General features: G+C 58.5%; 2 protein-coding genes across 2 annotated transcripts; one reads left to right on the top strand and one right to left on the bottom strand.

Moving 5' to 3' along the window:
• Nucleotides 1–258: 258 nt before the first annotated feature.
• LYSMD1 (LysM domain containing 1) lies at nt 259–9,527 on the top strand. Its single transcript, XM_044990957.1, has 3 exons — nt 259–963; nt 5,469–5,791; nt 7,634–9,527. Exons 1-3 carry the CDS (start codon nt 784–786, stop codon nt 7,791–7,793), a joined length of 663 nt encoding a protein of 220 aa, XP_044846892.1. The 5' UTR covers nt 259–783; the 3' UTR covers nt 7,794–9,527.
• A 1,451-nt stretch (nt 9,528–10,978) lies between these two features.
• Nucleotides 10,979–26,025, bottom strand: TNFAIP8L2 (TNF alpha induced protein 8 like 2). The gene is made up of 2 exons (XM_044990958.1): nt 25,918–26,025; nt 10,979–13,765 (listed from the first exon to the last, which is right to left on the bottom strand). Exon 2 carries the CDS (start codon nt 13,758–13,760, stop codon nt 13,200–13,202), a length of 561 nt encoding a protein of 186 aa, XP_044846893.1. The 5' UTR covers nt 13,761–13,765; nt 25,918–26,025; the 3' UTR covers nt 10,979–13,199.
• Between the last annotated feature and the right edge of the window lie 1,405 nt (nt 26,026–27,430).

Below are 27,430 nucleotides of genomic sequence, written 5' to 3'. Positions count from 1 at the left end.
AAACTCCCATGATGCATTGAGAGGGTTAGCGGAGGCGGGGCATGCTGGGAAATGTAGTCCCGGACCCTGGTCCCTCTCCGCTTAGGCGAGTCTTGTGGCTGGGCTGGGCGGAATCTTCCCCGCTGTGCCACCTCTTTGGCCCCAGAGGGACGGAGCATGATTATGGGGTTGGGGGAGCTGCCAGGGATCCTGCGGGGCAGGCAACAAGCCAGGGAGAGACTACATGTCCCAGAGGCCTTTGCGTGGGGTGGGACGGAAGGGGGCTGGCACCGCTCCGCTCAGCTGTTGGGGGCCAGCTGAGCAACACAACCGGCTGCGGGCTGCGGACACTGGCTGCTCTGCAGGGGAGGGGCCGCTGGGTCTGTGTGTGTGTGTGGGGAATTGCCCCTTCCCCCAGTAAAGAAGGAGCTGGGGAGGGGAAAGAGAAGATGGAGGAGACCCCCCCGTATCCCTCTCTGGCGTAAGGGGTGGCAGGAAATTGGGGGACCCCCCTTCCATCCCCTCCCCCACCTGTGCAGAGTGGGTTTTGCTGTGTGGGGCGGAAATTGCCCCCCCCCCCGGCTGTGCCCTGGAGTAAAGGCTGAGGGGAGGGGAGAACAAGCAGGAAAGCAGAGAGACCTTTGTGGGGGGGCTCAGAGTGGGGGAGCCCCCTGGCCTGGCTGGGAGGCGCATTGTTTACTTTGCCCAAGGGGGGTCCTGCCATGAGCACCCCTCAGGAAAGCCCCTCCAGTGCCCAGGCTCCTCTGCTGCCCGCACTGGTGCCCCACTGACTGGGGGGGAGGGATGGCCTCCCCCTCCAGGCAGGGGTCCCCTGGAGGGGCTGGGCTGCTCTGCGGCAGCAAGACCCGCTCCTACGGCAGCCTCGTCAAGTCAATGTGCTCCCCGGTGAGGGAGAGGAGGGTGGAACATCGCCTGGAGCCGGGAGACACCTTGCAGGGGCTGGCGCTCAAGTATGGGGTCACGGTAGGTCTGCTCGGCAGCTTTCTATTGCAATCGGGGGGGTGTAGGTAACCTGGCAGGAGGGACCCAGTGAGGTCCCACGGTTAGTGCAGGGGACAGCGTGCCAGGCTCCTGGCTTCTCTTCCTAGCTCTTGTGGATGGAGCAGGGAACTGGCAGCTAGGTCTCCTGGGTTCAGGGTGGATTTGATTTAAATTAAATTGATTTAAATCATGATTTAAATTACTAGCCAGGAAGACTTGATTTAATCATGGATTTCTACCTAAAAGTGCATTCTTGTTGGTTGTTATAACCTTAATACATATTGTAGGTTTCATTTTGAGAAGGTGCACACTATACATTTTTAAAGTGATTTATTTAAAAAAAAATTCAGATTAGTTTTACAGCTGTGTCAGAGAACGAATGATTGTTTGGGTATTTCATTTACCAAAGGTAACTGAAGCAGATATTTATGAAGTCACTGGGAGGTGAACTATCTCCAGTTCAACAGGTTAATCATTAATATTTGGAGGATTTTCTTGCCATGCTGCATTAGGAGAAGAACATCACCAGACAGACATTTAAATTATTTTATTTAACTAAAACAACAGTGTTATGTATTCTGGATTTTTTTCTTCAATAGCAAACATAATATTTTAACAAAACATATGAATTTTTGAATTTAGTTAAACTTTCAAGTTTTTTTAAATTAGGTTTATTTTTGTTAAAATAGTTTTGAACTAAAATAGATAAATGAAATATTTAAAACAAACCAACCCAAAAATTAAATTGACTGTGTCAGCCAGGTCAACATTAGAAACTTAAAATTTTGGCTTCTGCAGCTAACTCAGTCGTCTTCACCTTCATTTTCCTGTTTGTTCATAATCTGGAAAAGAGAAACAAGCTTTCCTGCTTTTTCAGGTACCAAACAATTTCTCAATTTGGAATGAATTAGTCCAAAGGAAGAAAATATTCTTTCTCCACCAGCAGTTTCTGAATCCAAGTGCTTAAGTGACTTCCACCCGTTCACTGGTGTGACTTTCTTTAAAACAGCAGCAGCAAACATATTTCCTGAATGGTTCTTATTCCCAAACTGGGTTTCATTTACAGCCTGCTGCCATTATTGGTTTCCCTGCTAGTGAGCGAATGGTACGGTAGATCTCAAATCAATGAAGGCGACACACTCAGAAAGACCTCAAGACTTCTGGAATATGCTGCTCAAACAGTTTCACTTTTATTTACACTCCCCGTTCCTCCCTTCTCACATTTATCTCCAAACTTCTTCTCCTTGTCCAGATCTATTCCGCCCCCAACAATCTTCTAGTCATTGAACTTTTTTGAAACGTTGCACTTTGAGAGAGAGGTAAGGGATTGATACTGTGTACACACATTTGCAGAGGGACAATAGGGTTGAGGTCTGTTATTTTTCACCTCTCTATATTTTATTTATTTATTTAAAAACATTTTTTGCTGTTAACAAGCATGTTATCTCTGGAGACGCAAATCCACAGTTTGAAAACCGCAAAACTAAGCATCTCTGATGGTATCTTCTAGACTGAGCACTGAGTCCCATTGGGTAGATAGAAAGATTAACCTAAATAAACTATACAGAAGCCCCTGGAACCCCATAAAATTGGGTTCCTAATCCATGAACTATTGGAACTCATTTACAAAACTTTTCTTAAACATTACATGAATATAGCAGCAAAGAGTCCTGTGGCACCTTATAGACTAACAGACATATTGGAGCACAGGGCTGCCTGGGGGGGGGAAGTGGGGCAATTTGCCCCGGGCCCCGCAGGGGCCCCCATGAGAGTTTTTTGGGGCCCCTGGAGTGGGGTCCTTCACTTGCTCCAGGGACCCTGGAAAACTGTCGCTGGGCCCGGGCCCCCGGAGCTTCTTCCGCTCCAGGTCTTCGGCAGCAATTCGGTGGCGGGGGTTCCTTCCGCCCCGGGACCCGCCGCCGAAGTGCCAGGTCTTTGGCGGCAATTCAGCGGTGGCCCCACCCACCGCCGAAGACCCCAGGCCCCCTGAATCCTCTGGGCGGCCCTGTTGGAGCATGATCTTTCGTCGGATACATGCTTTTACAGATCCAGACTAACGCAGCTACCCCTCTGATGCTTGACTACATGACTATATTGTCTCATACTGTCGAATTAGAATGTATAATCCCTATTCCATGGTGAGATACCTTTGAGCTATGATGTATCTTAATAGGTTTTTTCCTCAAAAAGCATTTTATATATTAAAAAAAAATCCAATCTTTTTGATTTAAAAAAAAATAAAATAATTGATTTTTATCCACCCTGCGTGGGTTCTAGTCCCCGCTCTGGGCCTCAGTTTCTCTATTACAAAAACCAAGCTCTTGCTACTGACCTGCCTTTGGTAAAGCACGAGCTTTCGGATTTCAAATCGCCGCGGGACTGGTGAGTGCTCCCCGAGCCACCAGCTCTCCAATTCCAAGCCCTCCTGAGGACGCTCTTAAGTGATCCCCTCAAGAAATGTGCAAAACAAGCAATTATATCTGTAGAGTGAATCCTTCCCCTGGGTTTCCTAACGCCTCCTGGCTTCCCTTCTTCCCCTGGTAGGCCCTGAGTCTGCAGCTTGGGTCCCGATTGGTTTCCACCCCATTTTGTACGGTGCTTGGTGTGTCCCGGACGAGGAGCTCTGGCGAAGCACTTAGCGTTACTGCTGAGTATCTGGGGTGAAGCAAGGAGGGTCCTGGCATGAGCACCCCTAAGAAAAGGGCCACTGGCAGGAGTCACCCCTCCAGGTCCAGGCACCTTTGATCCTCTTACAGTGGGGACTCTTGGTTCTTGGCTGAGGCTACTGCAATACACATAATGGATCCTAATAATTGATGCAGCTCTAGAGCAGAGCCAGGGGCTTGGGTGCGAAATCAAAGACACGGTCCCCGCCCCTAGGACTCTACAATCCAGCACCCTGATCGTGGAACTCTGAGCGGGCACCCCACTGGGGTTCCTGGGCTGTAGGTGCATGGGTGGGTGCATGGGGAGCAGGGGCGGCTCTAGGAATTTTGCTGCCCCAAGCACGGCGGCACGCCGCGGGGGGTGCTCTGCCAGTCGCTGGTCCTGCGGCTCCGGTGGACCTCCCGCAGGCATGCCTGCGGATGCTCCACCGAAGCTGCGGGACTAGCGGACCCTCTGCAGGCACGCCTGCGGGAGGTCCACTGGAGCCGCCTGCCGCCCTCCCGGTGACAGGCAGAGTGCCCCCCGCGGCATACCGCCCCAAGCACGCGCTTGGCGCGCTGGGGTCTGGAGCCAGCCCTGATGGAGAGGCTGAATGTCTGGAGTCTCATGCAGGGCCAGGGCTGAGGGCTCTGACCCTGCACTGGCCGTCTCCTCTCGGTCCCCCGTGTGTGTGTGCGCGTGTGTGTGTGTGTGGCTGCCTCCCTGGTAATGTGCACACACAGTCATGCCCTTTCTCATTTCCTGTTTTTGCAGCTTTCTGTTCCTGTGGCTCTCACGGGGGATCAGTTTCTGCTGCAGAAATCCCCCTGGTGGTTGCAGCCAAAGCCGTGTCACCTCCAGCCTGCACGTGTGGTCAGGCAGCAGACGGCTGTTGAGTGTCTCCGGGAGTGTAGCAGTTTGAATCACCAGTTTAGTCTTCCCCACGACACATGCATGCTGCCCCCTGCTGGTGTGCTCCTGCCCTGCAGCTGGAGCGGCCAGGAAAGCGGGGAGCTGTCTCGGGGGCTGCCAGCCAGGGGGGCTAGCTGCAGGGGCGGCTCCAGGCGCCAGCACGCCAAACGCGTGCTTGGGACGGCAAGCCACTAGGGGCGCTCTGCCGGTCACCGCGAGGGAGGCAGGCTGCCTGCGGAGGGTCGCCTGCGGAGGTCCGCCGAAGCCGCGGGACCAGCGGACCCTCTGCAGGCATGCCACCGAAGGCAGCCTGCCTGCCATGCTTGGAGCGGCAAAATGCCTAGAGCTGCCCCTGCCAGCTGTGTTTGTGTGACAGATGCTGAGAACCTGCCAGCTCATTTTGCAGGAGCCCAACAAACCGCCAGTCAGGCGGAAGGGAGGATCTCTGGGCCGGAGTCGTGGCACGTGCCATGGTGATCAGCTCCCATCCTGTTTCCCTCATCCACCTCTGGCTGAGACACTGGCACACTTAACAATGGGACGTCTCTCTCCCTGCCAGTGGGACAGCACAATCCTTGCCTGGCTGCATTGAACATCATCCTCCAGGGGCTTGGTCAGTTTACCTCCCCTGGCATTAAAATTCCAGCAACCCCCTAACCCGTCTCCCGGCCAGCGTGAGCCCGGCACCCGCAGGCCAGATCATGTCACGCACACGCTTGCCTTCATTGCTCTATTTGCATACTGGTGTCCTCCACCCCAGAGGTGGCTGCATTTCAGTAGCGCCGTGATATGAGGTGTCCAGCCTGCAATGGAGCTTTAGGGAACAAGCCCTGGATCAGAGGCAGTTGTTCTCTTGGTATATAGAGAAGGGGGTTGGTGACGCGTGTCCCAGGCCTGGAGGGGTTACAGTGCTTGTGGTCTCTTCCCAGATGGAGCAGATCAAGCGGGTGAACCGGCTGTACACCAGCGACTCCATCTTCCTCAAGACGACGCTGCACATCCCCGTCCTGGTGGAGCCCAAGCAGATGGCGAATGGCTTAAACCTGGAGGAAGAGGAAGAGGAGGCGGAGGAAGGAGCCAGGCGACCCGCCACGGGAGAGGAGAAGCCGGTGCTGAAAAACGGCTCCGTGACCAGCACAGGCACCACCCCCCGCCACGACCTCTCGGCCACGGATTTCTTAAGGAAGCTCGACGTGGAGATCAGCCTGTCCAAGAAGGCTGCGGTGAAGAAGCTGCGGGAGGGGGAGATCGCGTGAGTGCCACCCGGAGGTTACTGTAGTGCTAAGTAACTAACGCGGTGCCCGGGCTGTATGGGCGGGGAATCGATCCCCAGACCTGCTGCTCCGGCTCGTGGGCCCCTGCCAGCTGCGCTAAAGGCAGATCTCTGCTGGCTTCCCTTGGGTTAGCGCTTATGTCCTCTGTGGGGCTGCTACAGGGCGAGGTGACCCCACAACTGCCAGTGATGCCTGAGCGCCCCCAGCTCAGGTTTTACGAGCCCCTTGGTGGGGAGGGAGAAATTAAAAGCCCATTGAATCAGGCGCTGTGCTCGTCAAACTAAAAGAGCCCAGCGCTGATGCCTGTGGGATCCTCCGTGTCCTGCCCCATAGCCTGCTCCTCCCCCGCCCCCCAAGAAACACACTTACCCAGGAGTCCCCAAGGCTGACGGGCGGTGCCCTGGCAGGGGGCTGTAGGGCAGGGAGGTTGGCCGGTGGTGGGAGAGGGAGGGGCCGTTCATTGCTGATGGGGTGGAGGTGACGTACCCCCAGGCCTTGGCTCCCCTCCGCGTGACCAGGGGAGCACAGGTGCCATTGGCTCATGGCGACTAGGAGGGGGGAATAGAGACGCGTGTGCGGTGGGGAGTTCTCTGACGGCGGCGAACACCCGCACACGGCAACGTGGACACACCCCGACACGTTTGCTTTGATGCTGTTTGTTCCCGGGGCCCCTCCCACCCCCTGCTTCATCTCCTAGCGGCGCTGTGCAGACGAGAGAGAAGAGCCAGGAAATCGTGTCCTGCCGGGTGTGTGCCGCTCGCTGCGGGGCGGGAAGGAATTCATGGGGGGCCCTGGGATGTTTCCTGGGTTACTCCAGGGAAACAGCCGTGGGTCGCTGCTGGGGGAGGGGGAGATGCTGGGTTGGATGGGGCCTGGGTCCGATCCAGGCTGTTAGCACCTGCCTCCCTGTGGATCGCAGGGCAGAGCTCCCTGTGCTGCTGGGAACAGGGATCGTTAGAAGCCGCTCGGTTACTTTCCTCCCTTCTGTGCCGTGCTGCAGGGGGGTTAAACAGCCGGCGCGTTAGCTCAGGGCGCAGCCAGAGGAGCCCGCGGCCACCGTCTGCCCCCAGTCGGCTGCTGTACAGGGAATGCCCGTCTCCTGGCATGGGCGTCTGCCGCAGCTGGGCCTCTGAGGACTGCGGCTGGGCTAAGGACCTGGCCGCTGCTTGCCATTGACTAGTCTCTGCGGCCACGAGAGGGCGCCATTGCCTGCATTGAAGATCTCTGCAGTTCCTATCCCAGCCCTGGCCTCCCAGCTCAGGCAGTGCCCCTCAGTCCTGACCTGCAGCCCCCTCCTACCCCAATCCTGGCCCCCGACTCCCCCCCAGCTTGGCTAGTGCCCCTCAATCCTGACCCGCAGCCGCCTCCTACCCCAGCCCTGGCCCCCCGGCCTCCCAGCTTGGGCAGTGCCCCTCAGTCCTGACCTGCAGCCCCCTCCTACCCCAGCCCTGGGCTCATCCCCCAACCCTCAATCTCAGGCCACAGGCCCAGCAGCCCCAGCCCGTGGCATCCTCCCCCCAGCTCTGCTGATTCACTCCAGCCCTTCGAACAAAGATTCCCACAGGGGTGACACAGGCCTCCCCGCGCCCTCCCCATCTGTACTGTCACCTCTGGTGTACTGCACCCCTGGGACCCCGCTCTCCACCCTGGCCCCATGTGTCTAAAGGGGGCTCTTCCCTGGATCCTTCGCAGCCCCAGCAGAGGGCGCTGTGCCTGTTCAGTCACCCCGAGCAGGGCACAGCGGGGGGGATCCCTGAGCAGGGCGCGTCCGCGGTGGCCACTCCCTGTCCGAGATCTAACCCCCTCCTGTCTCCCCGCAGAATCGCCAGGGCTGAGCCAGGAGCCAGCAGCACCTTCTCCCACCAGAGCGAGCCCTCGCCTCCCGCTCAGCAGCACGCCCTGCTGGGCCCCGTGCCGCTCACCAAAACCACCCGGGCCGCCACGCTGCGGGACCAGGAGGACGAGATCTTCAAGCTCTGATGGGCGGAGCCGCCTTTTCCCCATGGACCCGCCTCTCCCCTCCTAGCCGGTGCGTCCAGCCCTGGGGGGCAGCGCAGGGTCTGTGATGGCCCTGCCAGGGGGACCCGGACAGAGCTGAGACCCTGATCCCGGCAGGAGCCTGCGTGAGTCCTCCGGCTGCCCCCGCCTTCGCCCCAATCTGCAGAGGGCTGGGCTGGCTGCAGAGGGAGCGGTGCATGGGGGACGTTCTGCGGCTGGGGAGGGCGGTGCCCAGAGGTGTGTTATGGGGGTGACTGGCAGAGCGCCCCCTTGGGGCGGGTGTGTCTCGGCGACACGCTTTAATGCACCAGCGTTTTCTGTTCTGCTCCTCGCTGGCCTTTCCCACTGCCGGGCTCTGAGCTCCCCGTCCCAGCGCGCCGGCCTCTCCCTGTCCCATCCTGTCGGGTCGCCGCGTTCGGCGACAGCCCCGTCGCCTACAACCCCCTTGGATCTCCTTGGCTCCCCCGCTGAGACTTTAGGGAGAGGCCTCGGGATCAGGTCCTCAGCCCTGCCCCCCCAATCATCTACTGATGCCCCCTCAATCCCGACCCGCAGCCCCTCTGCTCTTCCTGTTGTGGGGACTTGGCCTGGTTCTAAATGAAACAGGCGCCTTCACAAGCCCGACGTCTTGGGGGGTGTGATGGACCCTCGGCAGCTGATCCCATAGGACGCCTGGCAGGCAAGACTCAGCAAGGCCAATGAGCGTCGTCGCCTGCCGCTCCCACTGCCAGCGAGCCCACGTGGGGTCGGGCTCTCAGTGCCCAGCCCCCACACGGGCAGGGCTCAGCATCCGCTGTGCTGAAACGCAGCCCCTGGGCCTGAGCCGAAATCCACCCGAGTCTTTCCATTGACCTCCGGGGTGGGGCCTGGCTTGGGGGCCGAGGGGGCGAATTCCATATCCTGCTTGGCTTCCTCGCCCTGAAAGCGATGGGTACGACCCCTCTCACCCCTGCTCCCCATGGATCTGTCCCCTGTGTCTGCCAGAGCTACTCAATGACTTCTCATTGCTTAGGATTCCTCTTAGCCTGGCTCTGCGGCAGGGAGCCGGGATCTGTCCCTATTAGCCCACCGGGGCCAGTCCAGCTCTGGGGGAGGGAACCAGGGTCTGTCCCTCCTTGTGTGCCATTAATCCAAGAGCTGACCAATCCTTTCTGCCCGTCTGGCCCCACTGGGGCTTTATGGGACCCCTGAGAGACTAGCGCTGATGATCACCTGTTAATTTGTTACTGGGCGTGAGGTGTGAGAGGGAAAACACCCAGCTTGACTCTCAGCTCCCAAGCTGATGTTTCAGGCAGGGAACACCAGCTAGTGGCTTGTAACCGGTGTTTGTGGGCCAGGGGTGAATGGAGGAACTCCCAGAACAGCCCCTCCTTGGACGGCGTTAGCTGCTTGAGCCGAGCCAGAAGCCCCAGACTCCGTATGCGGCAGGTAAACCGGGCTCTGATTTCCCCGCTCGTCTGTTTCATTCAGCTGTATTGATTTGGAACCCATTGCTGTCCATCACGGCCCAGCTCTGGAGAGGGAAACAGAGTTAAAAATAAAACCCTCCCTTGGGTTCCTCTTTAAAGCTGCCTGGCAGCTGAGAGGCCCAGATCCTCTTTAAATAACTCTGCCAGGCACTTCTCAGGCACGAGATTGAGATCTGCCGAGATTGGCCCCCGGCCAGCGGCGAAGGGACCTGCAAATAAAAGTGTTCCGTCCTGATTGCTCTTTGAACAAAACACGCAACACGTCTCGGTGGTAAATCATTTCTGTTCCTCCCCTTTATTTCCCTGGTGAGGCACAAAGCCTTTGTACAGCAGTGGTGGTCAGCGGGGAGGTGCTCCAAAAAGGGGTCAGATCCTGCTCCTTTGGAAGTCGCTGGACATTGGCCCTCCGTTGCGGTGTGTGGCCGGTATTGGCTGATGTGTCATTTGTCTTAGGCTCTCGCTTGCAATGAGTAAGGCCCACGTGACACCTGTGTAGCCCAGCGTGGGGGTAGCGGCAGAGCAGTCTGGTGGGGGGGGGGCAGGGCTGGGATAGCAGCAGTGGGGTGGGCTGTGCGTTGGGATGGAGGAGCAGCGGCAGAGTCTGAGCAGGGCTCCAGGCTGGGATAGCGGGGGCTGGGGGGCAGCGGAGCAGTGGTGGGGGGCAGAGCCGGTGAGGGGTGGGGTGTGCCCGGGGCCTGCTGATGCAGTGAGAAGGGGAGATTGAGCAATCGGGCTTGCAGGGGTGGAAAGCAGGACCAGCGCCTCCCCCTGGCTGAATCCTGAGGGGCTCTGGGCCTGTCCCAGCAGCGGCTGCCTGTCCCAGCAGCGGCTGCCTGCTGTGCCAGTGGGTCCCATTGCGGCGCCGTTTGCTTCGCTGCAGTGCCCTGCCCGCGATGCTCCAGGCTGGCCTTGCCTGCAGTCAGCCTCTCCCCGGAACTGGCCGAGGCCCGCGGGCATCGCTACCAGCAGAGCTGCTCTGCGGCCCTGGCCTCTGCCCTGTGCACCTGGCTTCCGCTAACCCGTGACGTTGCATCCCCGCCTGCGACAGGGCAACCGCAGGCTCCTCTGTCTGCTTCCTCCCTGCCTAGGTGGAGTGTGGGCTGGGTGCCGGGGCTGGACTGACACCCTGGAGACCTCCGCATCTCTTGGGTGCCTGGGCAAACAGCCCTGCTCTGAAGAGCCCCCCCCCCCACTTTCGTGCCATGGAGCCCTGGGTGCTGCAAACCTGACACCCGTCAAACTCATTTCCCGCAGCCCAGTAACGGCTTTTAATCGTGAGGCTTTGGGGGCCACAGGCTCTCTAATGCCTGCAAGGAGCTGCCTTGAGAAAACCAGCACCTTTAGCAGCTCCCCACAGCGCACTGGGTTCAGGGCTAATGTGGCGTGAAGAGCGCCCCCTACTGACTCACCGGTGCAAGCTGCTGGAGCACCTGGGAGGTGCTATCAAACACGGACCAGGCTGGGGCAGTACCTAAGCCTAATTACATTCCTCCTCTGATTAATTACCACCCATCAGGCTGTAGTGGGACCCGCACAGATGCTCATCTGGAGGGAAGGTTTTACTTTTGGGGTCTAATGTCTTCCGTAGAAGGCAGCTCCTGCGATGTGGAGAAGCCAGCAGCTCCCCCAGCTTGGGCATCGGTGGGAATCGAACCTGTGACCCCCTCCACCAGCCAAATTAAAACAGACAGTCAGGGGTTCCTTCAGTGAGGGTTTAATTTCTGGGGGCCAGAAAGCGCTGGGCATGTGTTCCCCCAAATCCAGGTTTCTTAAGGGGTGGCCTGTGAGGGCTAAATGGGACAGGCACGGGGCCGTGTAGTAGCACCAATTCAGATATTTCTTCGGGGGTGTGTGTGAATTCTAGTCCCTGCATGGCAGGGACCCAGTTCCACTCTGCTTGTGTCCCCCTTCTTCCCACAGGGACCTGGATCCCATCGGCCATGGAGTCCCTCTTTTCTCTTACCCAGGCCGTGCGGGAGCCGGTGTCGCCGAGGGGCAGGTTTCAGCAGCCTCCCCCGTGCTCCGCCATCCAGGGCCAGCCTCCCCGTGCCTCAGGTCGCAGTCCCCTTTGGCCCGGCTGCCCCGCGGAGTAGCCGGATCCAGGTTTGGCCCCGCAGCCGGAGCAATGCTCTGGATTGCGGTGGGAGCAGCCGCACTGAGTCAGTCCAGCGCCACTGATTAAAAGGGTTCAGGCCATGAGTGCCCCCCCCCGCCCCAGCTCTGCAGCCTGCGGAACTTTGAGCAAGTGCAAAAACTTTGGGGAAGGGGGGGGCATTTGTTCCCCCCACTAATTGATGCCACCAGGGCACCAATCAGCCTCTTACCCCAACCATGAGGGGGAGACAAAGCCATACGCTGGGTTAGTGGGAGCCCAGCAGCTGAGTGCTGGAGAGGGACAGGGGAGGGGAACTCGGGGGTGTGTGGAGATCAGGCCAGGCTATCAAAGTGGGGGCAGGCAAGGGGTGTCCTCGTGCCCCCCTTGGTGAGGGGCTGTTTTCCCAGGGAGCTCTGGCTCTGGTCTCCCCTTCCTACGCCGGGAGCTGTTTGACTTCGCAGGCCTGGGTTGTGCAATGTCCAGCCACGTTCTCGGTGAGCTGGCAGCATCCAGCGTGGCAGCAAACCGGGCAGGGGAGGGTGGCTCTGAGGGCTGCATGCCCACCCTTTAACTGTGCCCATGCCAGCCAAGGTAGCCTTGTCTGCTGGTCTGTTCCCAACACGCCCGCTCCGAGGCAGCTGCTGGGACCTTTGCTTGACCTCTGCAGCCCCTGGGTTGCAGTGGAGGGAGCCCAGCGGCTAAGGGACCTCCTGGAGTCATGAGTCAGCGCCTCCCTCCGACAGGCCATGGGAAACCCACCCGCCTTCCAGCCCACCGTAGGCTGCCAAGGCATTGGCCATAAACTGGGATCACAGTGCTGGGGGGATGAGGGACTGGGGCAGGAGGGCAGAGTGGCCAGGGAAGGCATGGGGGGGACCCTACCATTTGCCTGCGGGACCTTTGACCGATACGGCGTTTCTGACCCGTGCGGGGTGCCCCCCATTCTCACCCTGCTCGTGGCCTCGCCCGTGTCAGCGGCTGGGCTCGGGGAGGGACAGTCGTGAGCTCTGCATGGCTGGAGCTAAGCTCCTAAACCTGAGCTTGATGCGGGGGCAGAGCTCCCCTGGGCGCAGCCCTGGGGACCCGACCTCACCGCTGGGGACCCAGGCGGCAAGGACAGGGGCTCACGCCGGTGGCTGGTCCCTTCCCCTGGGCGTTGCGTTTCTGTGCAATTGACGTAAAAGCTCAGAATCTGCCACCTCCCTCTGTTTTGCTGGCTCGGTGGAGCCTCGACTGATCCCTTCGGCCACGGGCAACCCTGCAATGAGGAGTGTTTGAGGGGGGAATTGATCTGTTGCCTTCATCGGCCCAGCCCCCTAATGCCCTGCAGCGGGAGCTGAACCCAGCCCCACCTCCGCCGGCCTTACAGACTGTACCATCAAGGGGTAACTGCCCAGGCCGAACCTGGTGCCTCCCCGGCGCGACACGGCGAGGCAGGCGTGGCTTCTGCCCCATAAAGTGTTAGTAACAACGACAAGATGAGTGTGTACAAAAATAACCGCTCTGCAAGTGTCACTGACGGGGGGACAGAGTCGGGGGCCGGGGGGGCCCAATCCGTGAGGGCGTGGAGAGGACTGGGGCGGATGCGGCAAGCACGGACGGTCCTGAGTGCAAGTGGGACATGCCCGAGGCTTGACTGTCCTGTGGGATCACCCAGTTCTCCATCCCCTATAAACCTGAACGTCCTTGCTCCTTGGCTAGGATTTCCATAGGTGCCTAAGGGAGTAAGGTGCTTCCAGGCCCCCACTGGATACAAGCCCCCAACTCCCCTAATCTTTTGCTGGCTGAGAAGGAGGCGAAAGGCAAGGCCCCCTCCCACCCTGCTCACAGCTTCCCCTCCTCTATCAGCTTGTTCAAGCCCTGGCAGATCTTCTGCAGGTGGGGCCGGTAGGGCTCCCCAGGGCTGTAGAGCTGGCTGAGCAGGTCGCCGTCGGCGAAGTGGTCGAAGACGTGGCGGATGCGGCCGTGGGACTTGGCCGTCAGGTGCTTCTCCACCAGCTGCAGCAGCATATCCCGGCAGTCCTGCAGCAGCTGGGTCAGCACGCCCGGCTCGAAGGTGAACTCCACCTCGTAGAAGCTGACGGCCGTCATGGCGCCCTGGTGCAGCTTGCGTTTGAACTCCTCCGCCAGGCCCAGCTCGCCGGCGCTGAAGCGGTTGTTGCGGTACAGCACGCTGATCTTAACCGCCACCTTGATGAGGTTCTTGATGACCTTCTGGGCCTCGGAGCGGTTCTGGGTGTGCAGCTTGGAGACCCGGTACAGCTCGTCCAGGATCTCGCTGCTGGTGTCGTCCAGGAATACGTTCGCCACCGACTTGCTGGCCATGTGGCTCAGGATCTTCTTCTCCGCCTGCATGGCCAGGTTCCTGGAGCTGAATGTCTCCATTGTGGCTGCAGGGGAGTAAAGAGATGCTGCTGTTACGGGGGGAGGGGGATGGCAGAGGGCTGGGAATCAGCAGCGCTAGCTTTGAGTCCTAGCTCGGCCCTGGGCATCTTTCTGTATTTATATGAGGAACTACAGAAGGGGTGTGGACAAATTGGAGAGAGTCCAGCGGAGGGCAACGAAAATGATTAGGGGGCTGAGGCACATGAGTTACGAGGGGAGGCTGAGGGAAGTGGGGTTATTTAGTCTGCAGAAGAGGAGAGTGAGGCGGGATTTGATAGCAGCCTTCAACTACCTGAAGGGAGAGGATGGAGCTCGGCTGTTCTCAGTGGTGGCAGATGACAGAACAAGGAGTGATGGTCTCAAGTTGCAGTGGGGGGAGGTCTAGGTTGGCTATTAAGAAACACTATTTCACTAGTAGGGTGGTGAAGCACTGGAACGGGTTACCGAGGGAGGTGGTGGAATCTCCATCCTTACGGGTTTTTAAGGCCCGGCTTGACAAAGCCCTGGCTGGAATGATTTCGTTGGGTTTGGTCCTGCTTTGAGCAGGGGGTTGGACTAGATACCTCCTGAGGTCTCTTCCAACCCTGATCTTCTCTGATTCTATGGGTGTAACATGCTGTAGCGCTAATCTGTGGGGGTGATGCCCCTTCTTTCTACTGGCCTGAGTGACTCCTAGAGGGGCCGGCTTCTCTGCCCCAAGTGCTCTGGAGGGCTCCCCTCCATGGCCTCACCTGGCCTGCTGAGCGTCAGAGCACTGAGTGCACAGCCCCAAAGGAACATCAGCCCTAACTTTGTTCTCCTTACTGTGGACTAGGGGCTAATGACCTAGCCTGACATACAGGAGACCTGCGTTCTATCCCATGCTCTATGCTGATCTATGGGTGATTCTCGCCTTTCTCTGTGCCTCAGTTTCCCCATCTGTAAGATGGGGCTAATGCTGCTGCCGTCCTCTGTTAAGGGCTAGGGAATTCTTGTTACCATCATTCCTTCTCCAATGGCCCCCCCATCACTCAGCAAACATCCAGGCTCTGTGTGTCTTGTGGACCCTTTTACAGATGGTGATTTGGGGTCACGGCAGACAGACCCTCTCCTCTAGTGCCCTCCGCATCCCAGCCCATTGCAGTTAGCAGCACCGTGTTCTTTTTCTGCCATTGCTCCGGAGCTGGCCATGTCCCAGATGGCGGGGGCTGGGGGGGAGGGGATGTGGATCAAATCGTCCCAGGGCAGCCCCAGCGGAGGGCACGTCACTTGCAATTCTCACCTGGAGCTTGCGGACATTTCTGACTCTTAGCAAAGCGCCAATGAGACACGGGCACCCCAGTGCAAAAGTGCTCCGGGGAGAGGCTGTGCCACATCCCCTGTGCACAGATGTCCTGCCTGGCTGCAGCTCCGTTAGCAGCAAATTTATTCCTGGCGAAACCAGAGGCCAGCGGGTGTTAATTCCCCTCGGTGCCAATTTACACCCGCTGGGGATCTGGCTCGAAGACAGAGCAGGGCAGACACAGGGCATGGCTCCCACCCATGCTGGCCCTGCTCAAATCCCGCTGCCTTGTCTTGGAGCGGATGCCCTTGGAGCGTGAGCATTCAGTGGCTGGCTTGACCGGAGCGGGAGCAGTTCGGTGGGGTCCTCGAGACTCAACGTTGCTAAACAGAGTTTTGCCCACTTCTCATTTTGGGGTTCATGGGGTTTACCCACTTCTCGTCTGGGGGCTGAAGCGCTGACTTGCTCCTCTGATAAGCCCAGCTTGGCGGCACGTCCCCCCCACAGCTGACGTGCGTCTCTGCCAGCTGGTCGTGCCCCGCAACAGACGAGGCACTGAAATCATGGCTTGCCGAAGTCCGCAGTGAGCCAGCCAGGGCTCGGCACGTGTGGATTGACTGGAGACATCTGCCGGCCGTTACACCCTGTGTTTTATAAAACTTGGTGTAATTTGCTAGACTAAACCCATTCACCATCAGGGCATCTCTGCACCCCTTCGTGCCTCCGATGCCCCTGCGCGGCCTGGAACACCTAAAAGGTTCGTTTACCCACTTCTTTTTTTTTTAACCACTGGGGCAGTGAATGGCTGTGCTGGATGACAGAGGCTTCTGAGGTGAGGATTTGCCAGGAATTGGGCTGAGACCCACCAGCTTCTGACACAGACTCCCTCTTTTGCACTGTCACAGCTCCGCAGCAGCAGTGCCAGTCTAGTCACGAGAGCTGCCCTGGATGTACAGGCCTTTGGGGGTGTCAGAGTCCCGGTGTTAAAGCCAGATCTCCCCCTCTGTGAGATGCAAACCACTAACCCCACGCTGTGCCCCAGAGTAGCCTCGGCACTCCGTTATCAAAGCGCTCTACAAAGGAAGGGCAGTGTGGTTATCCCTGTTTTAGAGCTAGGGAAACTGAGGCGGGTGGGGAAACTGAGGCAGATTGACTTGCTCCAGTTCATCCACCAGGCCACTGACTGAATGGGAATGGAAACCAGGTCTTGTGTGTCCCAAACCAGTGCTTGGCCCACAGATCTACCCTCCGGTCAATGGTTAGACTGGTAATGACACGAACAACATCCTGGACTCTGCAGTGGAAACCTGCCTAGGTTTAAAGTTCCTCTTGGACCATATCTGGCATTAGGCCTGCAACGTACACTTAACGGCTGGAGCTACTGGCGGGGCGGGAGGGCACTGGGCCCATAACCCAGAGGTGAATGGAGCAAACCATTCTCTGTTAGCCCCCTGCCTCCTTCTGAGATGAAGGATAGTCCAGTGACTAGGGCCCTATCTTAGCAGTCCTGGGTTCAAGTCCCTCCTCTGCTACAAACTTCCAGCGTGAGCTTGGGCAAATCACCTAGCAGCTCAGAGCCTCAGTTTCCCCATCAGCCCAATGGGGATAATTGCTCTGTGCCGTGGGGAAAAATACATTACAGGTGGCAAGGGGCTCACTAATAAAGGAAGGGGGCTAGCTAAGTCCATAGACGACAGACAGACACCTAACAAACATCTGCAAATGTACCAGGCAAATTCAAATGAACAGCCAGGATTTTTCTGTACTGAAGATTTGGAGTTTGATTTCTGGGGGGCCTGTTTCTGAGAAAGCGCTAAGCATGAGTCCCCCCGCCAATCCTGGTTCCTTTAGGGGTGACTTCAGCGCAAGTGCCGTGATATTTGGTATTTTTCTTCAAGCCCCAGCTCCCGGAATCCTGTGATTATACACGAATCTCAGCTTTCGTTTAAAAACAAAGTAGGTTTCTAGCCCTTGTGGGGGCAGAGAAAAGCTGGATCCCCACCTCCAATGGCTCAAAACCCTGAAGATGAATAAAAAAGCTTCTTCCCCCAAAATGTATTATTTGTTTGAAAAATCTCATGAGTTTTCAGCCAATCTTGTGATTGGGGTGTGTGTGGGGGGGCTGTTTCATGACTTTTCAACTGCTCAGCTGGGTGCCCCAAAATCACTAGTCACCCTTCTAAGTCTTGGTCCCCGATATTTGCTTTCTGGTGCTTCTCACCCCCAAAAGATTCCAGGCTGAAATGCAGCCACCTCTGGTTCTCAGCGCACAGCAATACTGAGCAACTTTAGGGCAGGAAGCACCAAAAACTACAAAGGGAATGGGGCTGAATCGCAGGGGGTCAGTACATGGGGTCAGTGCTAACGGTGAGGGGACAGTGCCCCCTATTGAGGCCAAAGAGCCTGGAGAAGGACATGCGGTGTGGAGGGACTGTGGTCTACTGGTTGGAGCAGGATGCTTGGGTTCTAGTCCCAGCTCTGGGAAGGGAGTGGGGCCTAATGGTTAGAGCTGGGGAGGGGGCTGGGAGGCAGGATTCCTGGGTTCTATACCTGCTCCCTGCAGCACAGCGCCCCCTAGCCCCGCATTGGGGTCAGCCGCTGACATCTCAGCCCCACAGCTGTGGCCCTAGTGGTGCTCTGCCTGGATTGTGACATGGCTGAATCAATCGGGCCGGGGGGAGGAAGGGGAGGGTGGATCGGCTAGAGGAAGGCTCCCGGTTAGTCTGCCTGAGGGGCCCTACTGGGGAAGGGATGGGGGACAGTGCCCTTGACAGTTTAATGGGGCCCGGGTGGATGGTATTGTTTGGATAATTGCAGATTCCTCCTTGAGGGAATTTCCGCTCGGTGTGAGGTCCCAGGCCGAGTCTGGCTGTCCCCAGCCGGAGCGGGGTCTGGGCAGCCGGGGTTCCCAAGTGTGGGAGTGGAAGGGGAGGAAAAACCAGCGGCTGGATGGAGGGGGCACATCCCATTATAAGCCGTGGGCAGGGCTGAAGCCAGAAAGGGCTGGAGACGAAAGCCCTGGCAGGGGAAGGGTGGGCTCGGCCTCTGCAGATCTCGGTTCTATTTCTGGGTCGGCCCCACTCTGCCGGGGTGGGCAAATCAGAGCATCTCTCTGTGCCTCAGTGCCCCGCCTGCAAAACGGGGCTCGGCGCCAGCTCTCATTTTGAAAGAGAACAGCGCCCCCTAGTGCCACACCGGGGTCCCCACCAACCGGGAAGGGAGGGCGCCCCCTACTGAGCCCCCAGCCTGCTCCATGCAGCACAGCGCCCCCTACCATCACCCTGGGGCCAGCACTGACTGCAAAGGACCAGCGCCCCCTATTGTCCCCCCTGCTCCCTGCACCTCCTCGTGCCACACAGGGGTCAGCAGTGACCCAAGAGGGAGAGTGCCCCCTACTGAGCCTCCCCCGCCCCGCCAGCTCCCTGCAGCACAGCGCCCCCTACCACTGGGGTCAGCACAAATGGACAGCGCCCCCTATTGAGTTCCCGCCTCTCTGCAGCACAGCGCCCCCTAGCGCTCGGGAGGATAAATGCAGCAACGACTGCGAGCAGGAGCGGGTGAAGGGAGCCTGAGGAAAGCAACTGGCCCAGCTCTGCAGACTCCAGCACATGTCGAATCCCACCCGGCCCCTTCTCCCCCCCAACCACAATCGCAGCCCCCTCCCCTATATAGCTCCCCATGAAACAGCCCCTCTCCAGTTTGGAGCCCTGATTCTCAGAGCTTCTTGGGTCACTGGGCACCTCTCTCCTGTAGGGTTCCTTGGGAGTTCGGTGCCTAAATATCTTTGAGACGCTGAGCCTCGATTCCTGCACTTGGGGCAGGGAGGCCTTCAGTCCTCCTTTATGTTCCCCCAGGCGCAGGGCTGCCCAAGGCCCTTGCGAAGCAGGGCAGCCCCGGGAGAGCCCTGTCCTAATGCTAGGGGAGTGGGGAGCGACTGCCAGGGTGATGCAGAGTTGGGAGGCTTTGCAAAGGGGATAGTGCAGCGATGCAGGGGTGGGCTGGGCTAATGCAGGGGGTTGGGGGCAATGGCGCTGCAGGGCTGGAGCGTCGGTGTGGACGGCATTGCAGGGGGATGGTGCAGAATCAGGGGGCATTGCAGGGGGATGGTGCAGTGTTGCAGGGGGAGGGGGTGGTGCAGAATCAGGGGGCATTGCAGGGGGATGGTGCAGCATTGCAGGGGGAGGGGTGGTGCAGAATCAGGGGGCTGGCGTTGCAGGGGGTGGTGCAGGGGGGATGGTGCAGAGTTGCAGGGGGATGGGTGGTGCAGAAACAGTGGACTGGCGTTGCAGGGGGTGGTGACGGGGGATGGTGAAGAGTTGCAGGGGAGGGGTGGTGCAGAATCTGGGGACTGGCATTGCAGGGGGTGGTGCAGGGGGGATGGTGCAGAGTTGCAGGGGGAGGGGTGGTGCAGAATCAGGGGGCTGGCATTGCAGGGGGTGGTGCAGGGGGATGGTGAAGAGTTGCAGGGGGAGGGTGGTGCAGAATCTGGGGGCTGGCATTGCAGGGGGTGGTGCAGGGGGATGGTGCAGTGTTGCAGGGGGAGGGGTGGTGCAGAATCTGGGGGCTGGCATTGCAGGGGGTGATGCAGGGGGATGGTGCAGAGTTGCAGGGGGAGGGGTGGTGCAGAATCTGGGGACTGGCATTGCAGGGGGTGATGCAGGGGGATGGTGCAGAGTTGCAGGGTGGTGGTGGTGCAGAATCAGGGGGCTGGCATTGCAGGGGGTGATGCAGGGGGATGGTGCAGTGTTGCAGGGTGGTGGTGGTGCAGAATCAGGGGGCTGGCATTGCAAGGGGTGATGCAGGGGGATGGTGCAGCGTTGCAGGGGATGGGTGATGCAGTATCGGGTGGGGGCAGGGGATGGCACACCGGTGCAGGTGGGGGAGGAGGCAGGGGGCAGGTTCTGCATGCGTCTCAACAGGCCATTTCAGCAGCGCTGCCCACGCAACCTGTGTCTTTAGGCCTCTGGCTCTCCTGGCTTTGGCAAGGAGGGAAATTCCCAGCATGTGGCCGAGCTTGCAGAGAGGGAGCCGAGATTGTCAGTCTGGCGCCCCGAGGCATCTCCATTTGTGTCACCAGTGGCTACGCTGGATCGATACCCTCCCTCGTGCTTCCGGGCCAGCCGGACAGAGGCTGCCTGCCCCACCTCCCTTACTGCAAAGCTGCCAGGAAGTGCCTCTTACCGCAGAAGATACAGTAGTTGCAAAAATGAGCTTGAAACAAACACTTTCTCTTCCCCTTTGTCTGAGCCTGGCCACCTCGCGAGGACCTGGGCATTCAGACTCTAGATTTCTAAGACAGCAGCACGGGAAGGCCCCAACCATCCTCCGGGCTTGGTGCTGCACAGGCACAGCGCGCGAGACACTCCCTGCCCTGAACGGCCGGCAATTGAAATAGACCAGACAGCCCTGTTAGCCGAGTGGGGAAACCGAGGCACAGAGCGATCCTGTGATAGGTCCAAGGACAGAGCGAGGCCTTGCACCCTCTCGAGTGCTAGTGAGCGCACTACCGACACTGGGCTGGGAAGCTTAATTAATGTTGGCGAAGCTCTTTGAGATCCTTGGTTAGAGATTGTTAGAGATGAAAGTTTCTCTCTCTCTCGCTGTCTCGCACGTGCACAGCTTTACTTCCTGTTTTTCACCTTGCCTCTTAGCATAACATCTGTGTCTCTTCCTGAGCCCGGGTCTGGTGCTTCCCAGAGAGGCCGGATTTGTCCGACCCCTGTTCCACCTTCCCCATTGTCCGTTCGATTCAGACGATGTCATGGGAGCGTGAAGGGGGAGGATGAACATCTTAGCACAGATGAGACCCGGAAATGGGAATTCTGGTAGCAGGGGCCTTCCCTGGCTCTTGGCCAGGGTGGGGGGTATGAGCCTTTAGGTTCAAATGGCTCTTTGTTCATTTAGTTTTTATTTTATATTATTAGCCCAGCTGAAAATGCTCAAAAGATTCGAGCGCAGTCAGCAGATTGAGGAGAAGATAGCGCTGAGATGCAACTCAGGCTCCGCCCATCAACCCCAAGCGCCTCCCACAATCCTATGATCAGTGGTGAAATAGTTAATATTATACACCACCATCATCAGGATGCAGTTAGCAAGCCACTTAGATAATGGAAGTAGCTCAGACTCCACTGACCAACCCCAAACTCTTACCACAGTTGCAAGGCAGCTGGATATTTTGGTTACAAATGTGACCACCAGTGAAATAATTAACCACCTTGACATTTATATGATAATTGTTAGGGTTAAGAGTCAACAAACCTATTGACATAAATGAGGTAGTTCAGACTCCACACACTAACCCCAGGGTAACTGGATGCTTCCCTTAAAAGGTGCTCAGCAGTGAAATAGTTACCCCTGGTGACACTAACGCTCTCATCATCATTATGGTTCAGAGTTAACAAAGTAATTTACACGAATGGGGGGAGCTCAGGCCAGCTCCACCCACCAGCCCCAAGCTCCTCCTGCAACCCCAAGCTTAGCCCACAGAAAGCAACTGGAGTTTTGCTGGCTAAAAAAGCAAACAACCATAGCATTTGCACCTGCATCATTAGGGTTCAGAGTCAACAGCCTGCCGAGCTAAAGGGCATCACTCATGCCCTCATGCTCAGCTATCAATTCGGGCTGCCCTGTCTGCAGACTCAGGAAGGCAGCACTGCCTAGGGTCACCCTGGGGATGTGATGAAATTCCGTGCCTTTGGCTGCAGAGATCTCCACAGCTGCTTGGCAGCAGCAGGATTCTCTGCGTGCCGAGTCAACCATCTGCCCCGGGGCTTGGATAACAGTAGCTTTCATTAGGCTGGCTGAGTGACTGCATCTCATCTGGGGAGACTGGCAGCCCTGCTGAGCCGATGAGGCGGAGCGGTGCAGCCAGCCGTCATGGCAAATCACAGCAGAAGGGCAGACACTTGCCGCGTGTCGCTCACCGGTGTAGCTGCCGGCGGCTGATCCGGTGAACCTGATCATTAAAGACAACTAGCTGTGTGTGCCGGGCTGCTGCCTGATTCCTCTGTTACTGGAGTCCTTTGTCCCATCTCCCACTCCGGCCCAGGCAAGGAATGGGGCCTCCCAGCTCTCAGCCAAAGAGCCTGGAGAAGGACATGCTATGTGGAGGGAGTGTGGTCTAGTGATTGGAGCAGGATGCCTGGGTTCTAGCCCCAGCTCTGGGAAGGGAGTGGGGTCTAACAGTTAGAATGGGGGGCTGGGAGTCAGGATTCCTGGGTTCTATTCCTGGCTCTGGGAAGGGAGTGGGGTCTAGTGGTTAGCGAAGTGGGCCTGAGGGGTCAGGACTCCTGGGTTCCATCCCTGGTTTGAGGAGGGGAATGGCGTCTACTGCTCCCAGCATAGGACCTGGGGTGTCAGGATGTCTGGGTTCTCTTCCCGGCTCTGCCACAGAGTGGCTGTGTGACCTCACACCAGTCACCGCCTTTCCGCTTGCCCTGGTTAAACTCCTGCCCTGTAGCACAGAAACTGCCCGGCAGCGCAGCCTGCTCAGCTCATTCCTGCTGCCCGGCGATGCCTTCAGCAGATGCATCCTCTTCCCCCAGCCTCCAGAACCCCCTTCTGCTCCTGGAAGGATGCAGCCATTTGGGAGGAAGCTGAGCTAGCCAGACCAGGGGTCCTGGAGAAGTCATTTGTTCCGACGGAGGGGAATGCTAGCCCTGCAGGCTGGCTTGAGCTAAGGTGGGGAGGGACTGGGGGATGGCTCCCATGTGGGGGATGAATGGCAGGCTCTGTAAGCGGGTTGTCCCAGCTTGGGGCTTTTCACATGGACGGTGGCAGTGGTGTCTAGTGGTTACAGCAAGGGACTTGGGAGTCAGGACTGCTGGGTTCTGTCTGGAGGAGAGTGTTTTTAGTAGTTAGAGCAGGGGCGATTTGACATCAGGACTCTGGGGTTTTAGTCCTCGTTCTGACTTGCCCTGTGACCTTTGGCACATCACTGGGCCTCTGGGCCTCAGTTTCCCCATTTGTACAGTGGTGATAATCCTGACCCACAGGGCCTTTGCAAAGGTCCTAAGTGCCAGTGCAGACCTGGAAGCCACAACAAGCCTCCTGAGCCCTTTGCAAACACAAACTCAGCCTGCTGCCAACCCCGGGGAGAAAGCCCAATTATCCGTGCATTGCACCCAGGGAGCCTGAGCCATCCAGGTGAAATGACTTGCTCCAGGCCCCACGGGGAGTCAGTGCCGGAACTGGGATGAGATTCGCAGCCTCCCGCTGCCCCTCGGTCTGAGACTTCCTCCCAGGGCAGAGCCAGCGGTCACAGGTTAGTCACCCCCACGGGGGTCTGACAGCTGACGGCCAGGACTAGTCCCAGCATGTGTCATCGCAGGGTAGGGCTGGGGACGGTGGCCCCTGTCCCTGTGCGAACAGTTTCTCACTGGGCTCCCACCGAAGCCAGACGGGTCTGCAAGGAAGTGACTCTCCTGATGGGGTGTTCCTGGGCCTCCGCCAGCCTGATGTGCTGCCACGCAGCCCTGAACCTGGGCGCAGGGCGGTGAACTGTAGCCCGCAGCCTCAGCGGCCTGGAGGCAAACGCTCGCGAGTTCAGGCGAGAGAACAGCTGGGAAATGTCACTGTCCTGCCGGTCCCAACGCCAGCAAACCCAGAGCAAACCGGATCCGGTCTGGGTGTGCCACAGCTGCAGCACTGTCAAGTGGCCAACCCGGACTCCTGGGTTCTATTCCCAGATAGAGGAGAGAGTGTTAGCTAGTGGTTAGAGATGGAGAGTCAGGACTCCTGGGTTCTGTTGCTGGTTCTGGGAGGGGAGTGAGGACTAGTGGTGAGAGTAGAGGACTGGGAGCCAGGACTCCTGGGTTCTGTTGCTGGCTCAAGGAGGGCAGTAGGGCCTAGTGATGAGGGCTGGGGCCAAGGAGATAGGACTCCTGGGTTCTAGTCCTGCCTCAACCAATGACTTGCCTACAGCATTTTGTTCAAGTTATGCCTGCTCTATGCCTCAGTTTCCCCCAGGATAAAATGGGGACACTGATCATCCCAGGGCTTGTGAGGCATCTGGGTTTTCAGAACCCTGGAGCAAAGAGACCCTGAAGTGTCAGACATGCTCTGACTCAGCCGCATGCCTGGCACAAGCCCAGCCAGCGGCTTTGCTAAGACCACACACACCTCTCCCCACTGCTGGCACCACATACAGCCCAGGAGACCAAATCGCCTTCTCAGGATGGTTTAATTTAGTTGCCTGCCTATTAATATCCCTGACAAGCATCCGGCACAGCGCTCGGCCATCAGAAAGCTAATGGGCTTTCCCACGGGGATACCCTACAGGGGCAGAGAGCCAGAGCTCAGTAATAATCAGACCAAGCTTTTGCCGTCAGTAGCTCTCAAAGAATTTCCCCAGGGAGGTCAGTATCGTCACCACCGTTACACAGATGGGGAAACTGAGGCACGGAGGCAGGACATCCCTTCCCCAAGGTCACCCCGCAGCAGAGCCTGGAATAGAACACAGGTCCCAGGCCAGTGCTCTAAGCACTAGGCAACACTGCCTCCCTGGGATGGGGAGCAGGACAACCGCCCATCTTGGCTGACATGCTGGGAGTTGAAGCAGGGATCTAGGCTGGGGGCTGTAACTCCACTGGCCGGTGGGCTACAATTATCTTAGCCAGGGCAAAGTCCTGTTAACCCCTCCTCCGCCGGCCACGGGGCGAGCAATGCAGCCAGGCTCCTCTCTCTACTCTGCCAGCAACTGCCCCCCCCGCCCTCCCCACCGACGGCACCGACTCCAGCTACCTGCGCCATTGCTGGGCCTTGCCTCGGCCCAGCAAAGCGGCGTCTCGACAGGCCTGAAGCCCCACCACGATTGGGGTCTACTGCCCCCTATGGGCCAGCAAAGCCCTGACCCTCCCCGGCCCCACTAGCCTGTCACGGCTCCCTGTGCCCCCGCTTGGGGGGTGTGGGTCTCCGGTGCATCTTGTGATGCAGGGGAAGGGGGGGCTGTGATGCATTTATCCTGGGTCAGTGGGTTTGCTGAGATGTCCCTTCCCGCCGCCTCAGCTGCTCCTGCCTTAGGCGCATGGACCCATTCCCAGCTGTGCACCGGGACACACATCCATCGCCTGGGGAACGAGCCTCCTTCGCGCTCAGAGGATCTGGGGTGCCCGGGGCGGGCAGCCTCCATTCTCCCAGTACTTCAGCTCTAGGGCAGCAGGCAGAGTCTTTGCCCCGCCCCGGGACGGGCCTGCTTCGCTGAGAGAAAGGCAGAGCTGCCTGTGGCGTGAGACACACGTGTCTGCTCAGAAGCCTCCTGGCCTCCCCCCGCCCCCGCTTCTGGTCTCAACCTCAGCGGGCAATGCAGCCTGGCCTGGAAATGGTTAAACCCTTCCCAGCTGGGTGCTCCCCACCCAGGAGTCCTGACTCCCAGCCCCCCCTGCTCTAACCCACTGACCCTCCTGCTCCTCACCCAAGCCAGGACGAAAAGCCAGGAGTCCTGACTCCCAGCCCCCCCTGCTCTCACCCACTGGACTCCATCCTTTCCCAGGGCTAGACAGAACCCAGGAGTCCTGACTCCTGCCTCCGTCCCTGTACCACCCTTAGTAGGGCGCAGACCTCCCCTAGCCAGCTCCGAGGTGCGTTTGGAGAGGAGGCAGGGCAGGAGCATCAGGGCGAGGAAGGAAGCGAGTGAGACGCCTAGCCCTGTTGCAGCACGAACCTGTGCCAGGATCCAGCCCCGTGTCCCAGCCTGATCTCCAACCGTCCCCCATTCCATCCTCGGTGACTCAGAGCCGCTGCCTGTCGCAACTCGTTACGGTGGAAACTGAACTGAAAATGACACCCCCCGTCCCCTGCAAACAGCCCTCTTTCCTTCCCGACGCACCTCGTTCCCGACGGGACGGGATGCCCACGTGCCCGCCAACCTGCCCCCTCGCCAGCGCAGAAGCCACTCACCGCGTCTCCGGCTGTCACCCGCCGGCCTCCCCTGCTCCTACAGGCTCCCCTGGAGCAGACTTTGGCATGGAGGAGGGCAAAAACCCCAATCGGCAGCACACTGACGAGATAACCTTAGTGAAACTTCCTTGAGGAACCGTCGCTGGGGCCCGCCCTCGTCAGCTGACGGAACTGACTTATTTCGGGGCTTGAACTGCTCCCTGCAGACACAACTAACAGCAGGCTGGCAGGCAGAGCGGGTCAGATACAGGGGAGATTTTTGTTTCCTCTCTCAACTTCCTGAGATCTTTATCTTGAGGCGCTTTGGCCTTGGTTCAGCCGGATCTCGCCAAGACGAGGAGCCTTCACCCATCTGCCTGATGATCACAACAGGGCTGCAAGGATCAGCCCCTTCCCACCATGGTGGCGCTTTTAATCTCCCTTCAGCAGAGGGGGAAACTGAGGCACAGAGAAGGGAAAGTGACTTGCCTTAGGCCGTTCGATGAGTTACCAGAGCTGGGAACGCAATCTGGGTGTCCTGACTCCCAGTCCACTGTCTTACTCACTGGCCCACACAGCTGGCTTTAATCTTGTTAGTCTCGTTATATAGATTGGGAAACTGAGGCACGCAGCAGGGAAAGTCATTGCACAAGTCAGTGGCAGAGTCATGAATTCCATTCCCTCTTCCAAAGGACCAGGCCCTATGCTCCCTCCAATAATTGGGTCTAGAAGGCTGGAGTCCTCACTCCCAGCCCCCCGCTGCTCTAATCACTAGACCCCACTCCCCTCCCAAAGCCAGGGCTAGAACCCAGGAGTCCTGGCTCTAAGACCTCCCTGTTCTAATCACTAGATCCCATTCCCCTCCCACAGCTGGGAAGAGAACCCAGGAGTCCTGGCTCCCAGCCCACCTCCTCTAACCACAAGACAAGCTCCCTGCCTTTGCTGAGCAGCAGTGACTGGGCTTTGAAGAGCTGTTGCTAGCCAATCAGAGCCTTGTGCAGGGGTCGGATTCCCAGGGTGGGGTTGGAGTCAGAGAAAAGCCCGCTGGGTTTGCAGGTGTGGGGCCTGTGGAGGGCAGCCCCCTTCTCCCCTATTTCTGCCTGGCCTCAGCTTGCATGCCCTGAATCAGAGGTGCTGGTTGCTTCTCGCTGGCCTGGCTATTCCGGAGAGGGACGGGAGTTCAGACACACGCTGCGGCCGGCTGTCTGGGATCCATGTGACCGCAGCCCTCTGCAAGCATTGTGGGCAGCAGGCCATGGCAGCGAGCTCTGGTGCCCGGAAGACTGAGCGCCATCAAGCCAAATGGCCACCCCGTGGGGTAATCCAGGGGGTAATGAGCAGGGACACCATCCCCGGGCTGGAGCAGTGACCAGGCAATCGGGCCCTCCAGCACAGGGAGCCTGCTGCTGAGTCCTGCCAGCCCTGATCGCTACCTGCTGCCAGGGCTTCCCGGGGGGGGGGCAAGTGGGGCAATTTGCCCCAGGCTCAGGCCCTGCAGGGGCCCCCACGAGTTTTTCGGGGCCCCTGGAGCGGG

This window comes from Mauremys mutica, chromosome 17 (genome assembly GCF_020497125.1).
Source record: "Mauremys mutica isolate MM-2020 ecotype Southern chromosome 17, ASM2049712v1, whole genome shotgun sequence".
NCBI classification, from domain to species: domain Eukaryota; kingdom Metazoa; phylum Chordata; order Testudines; family Geoemydidae; genus Mauremys; species Mauremys mutica.
The sequence above is the reverse complement of the archived record's forward strand: the minus strand, read 5'-3'. Positions and strand labels throughout refer to the sequence as shown.

Excerpts from the sequence above, each read along its gene's own strand:
- LYSMD1 (XM_044990957.1), top strand. The coding sequence starts at position 784 with ATGGCCTCCCCCTCCAGGCAGGGGTCCCCTGGAGGGGCTGGGCTGCTC. Across the intron at positions 964-5,468 it reads CGCTCAAGTATGGGGTCACG|ATGGAGCAGATCAAGCGGGT; the intron begins GTAGGTCTGCTC and ends GTCTCTTCCCAG. Across the intron at positions 5,792-7,633 it reads CTGCGGGAGGGGGAGATCGC|AATCGCCAGGGCTGAGCCAG; the intron begins GTGAGTGCCACC and ends GTCTCCCCGCAG.
- TNFAIP8L2 (XM_044990958.1), bottom strand. The coding sequence starts at position 13,760 with ATGGAGACATTCAGCTCCAGGAACCTGGCCATGCAGGCGGAGAAGAAG.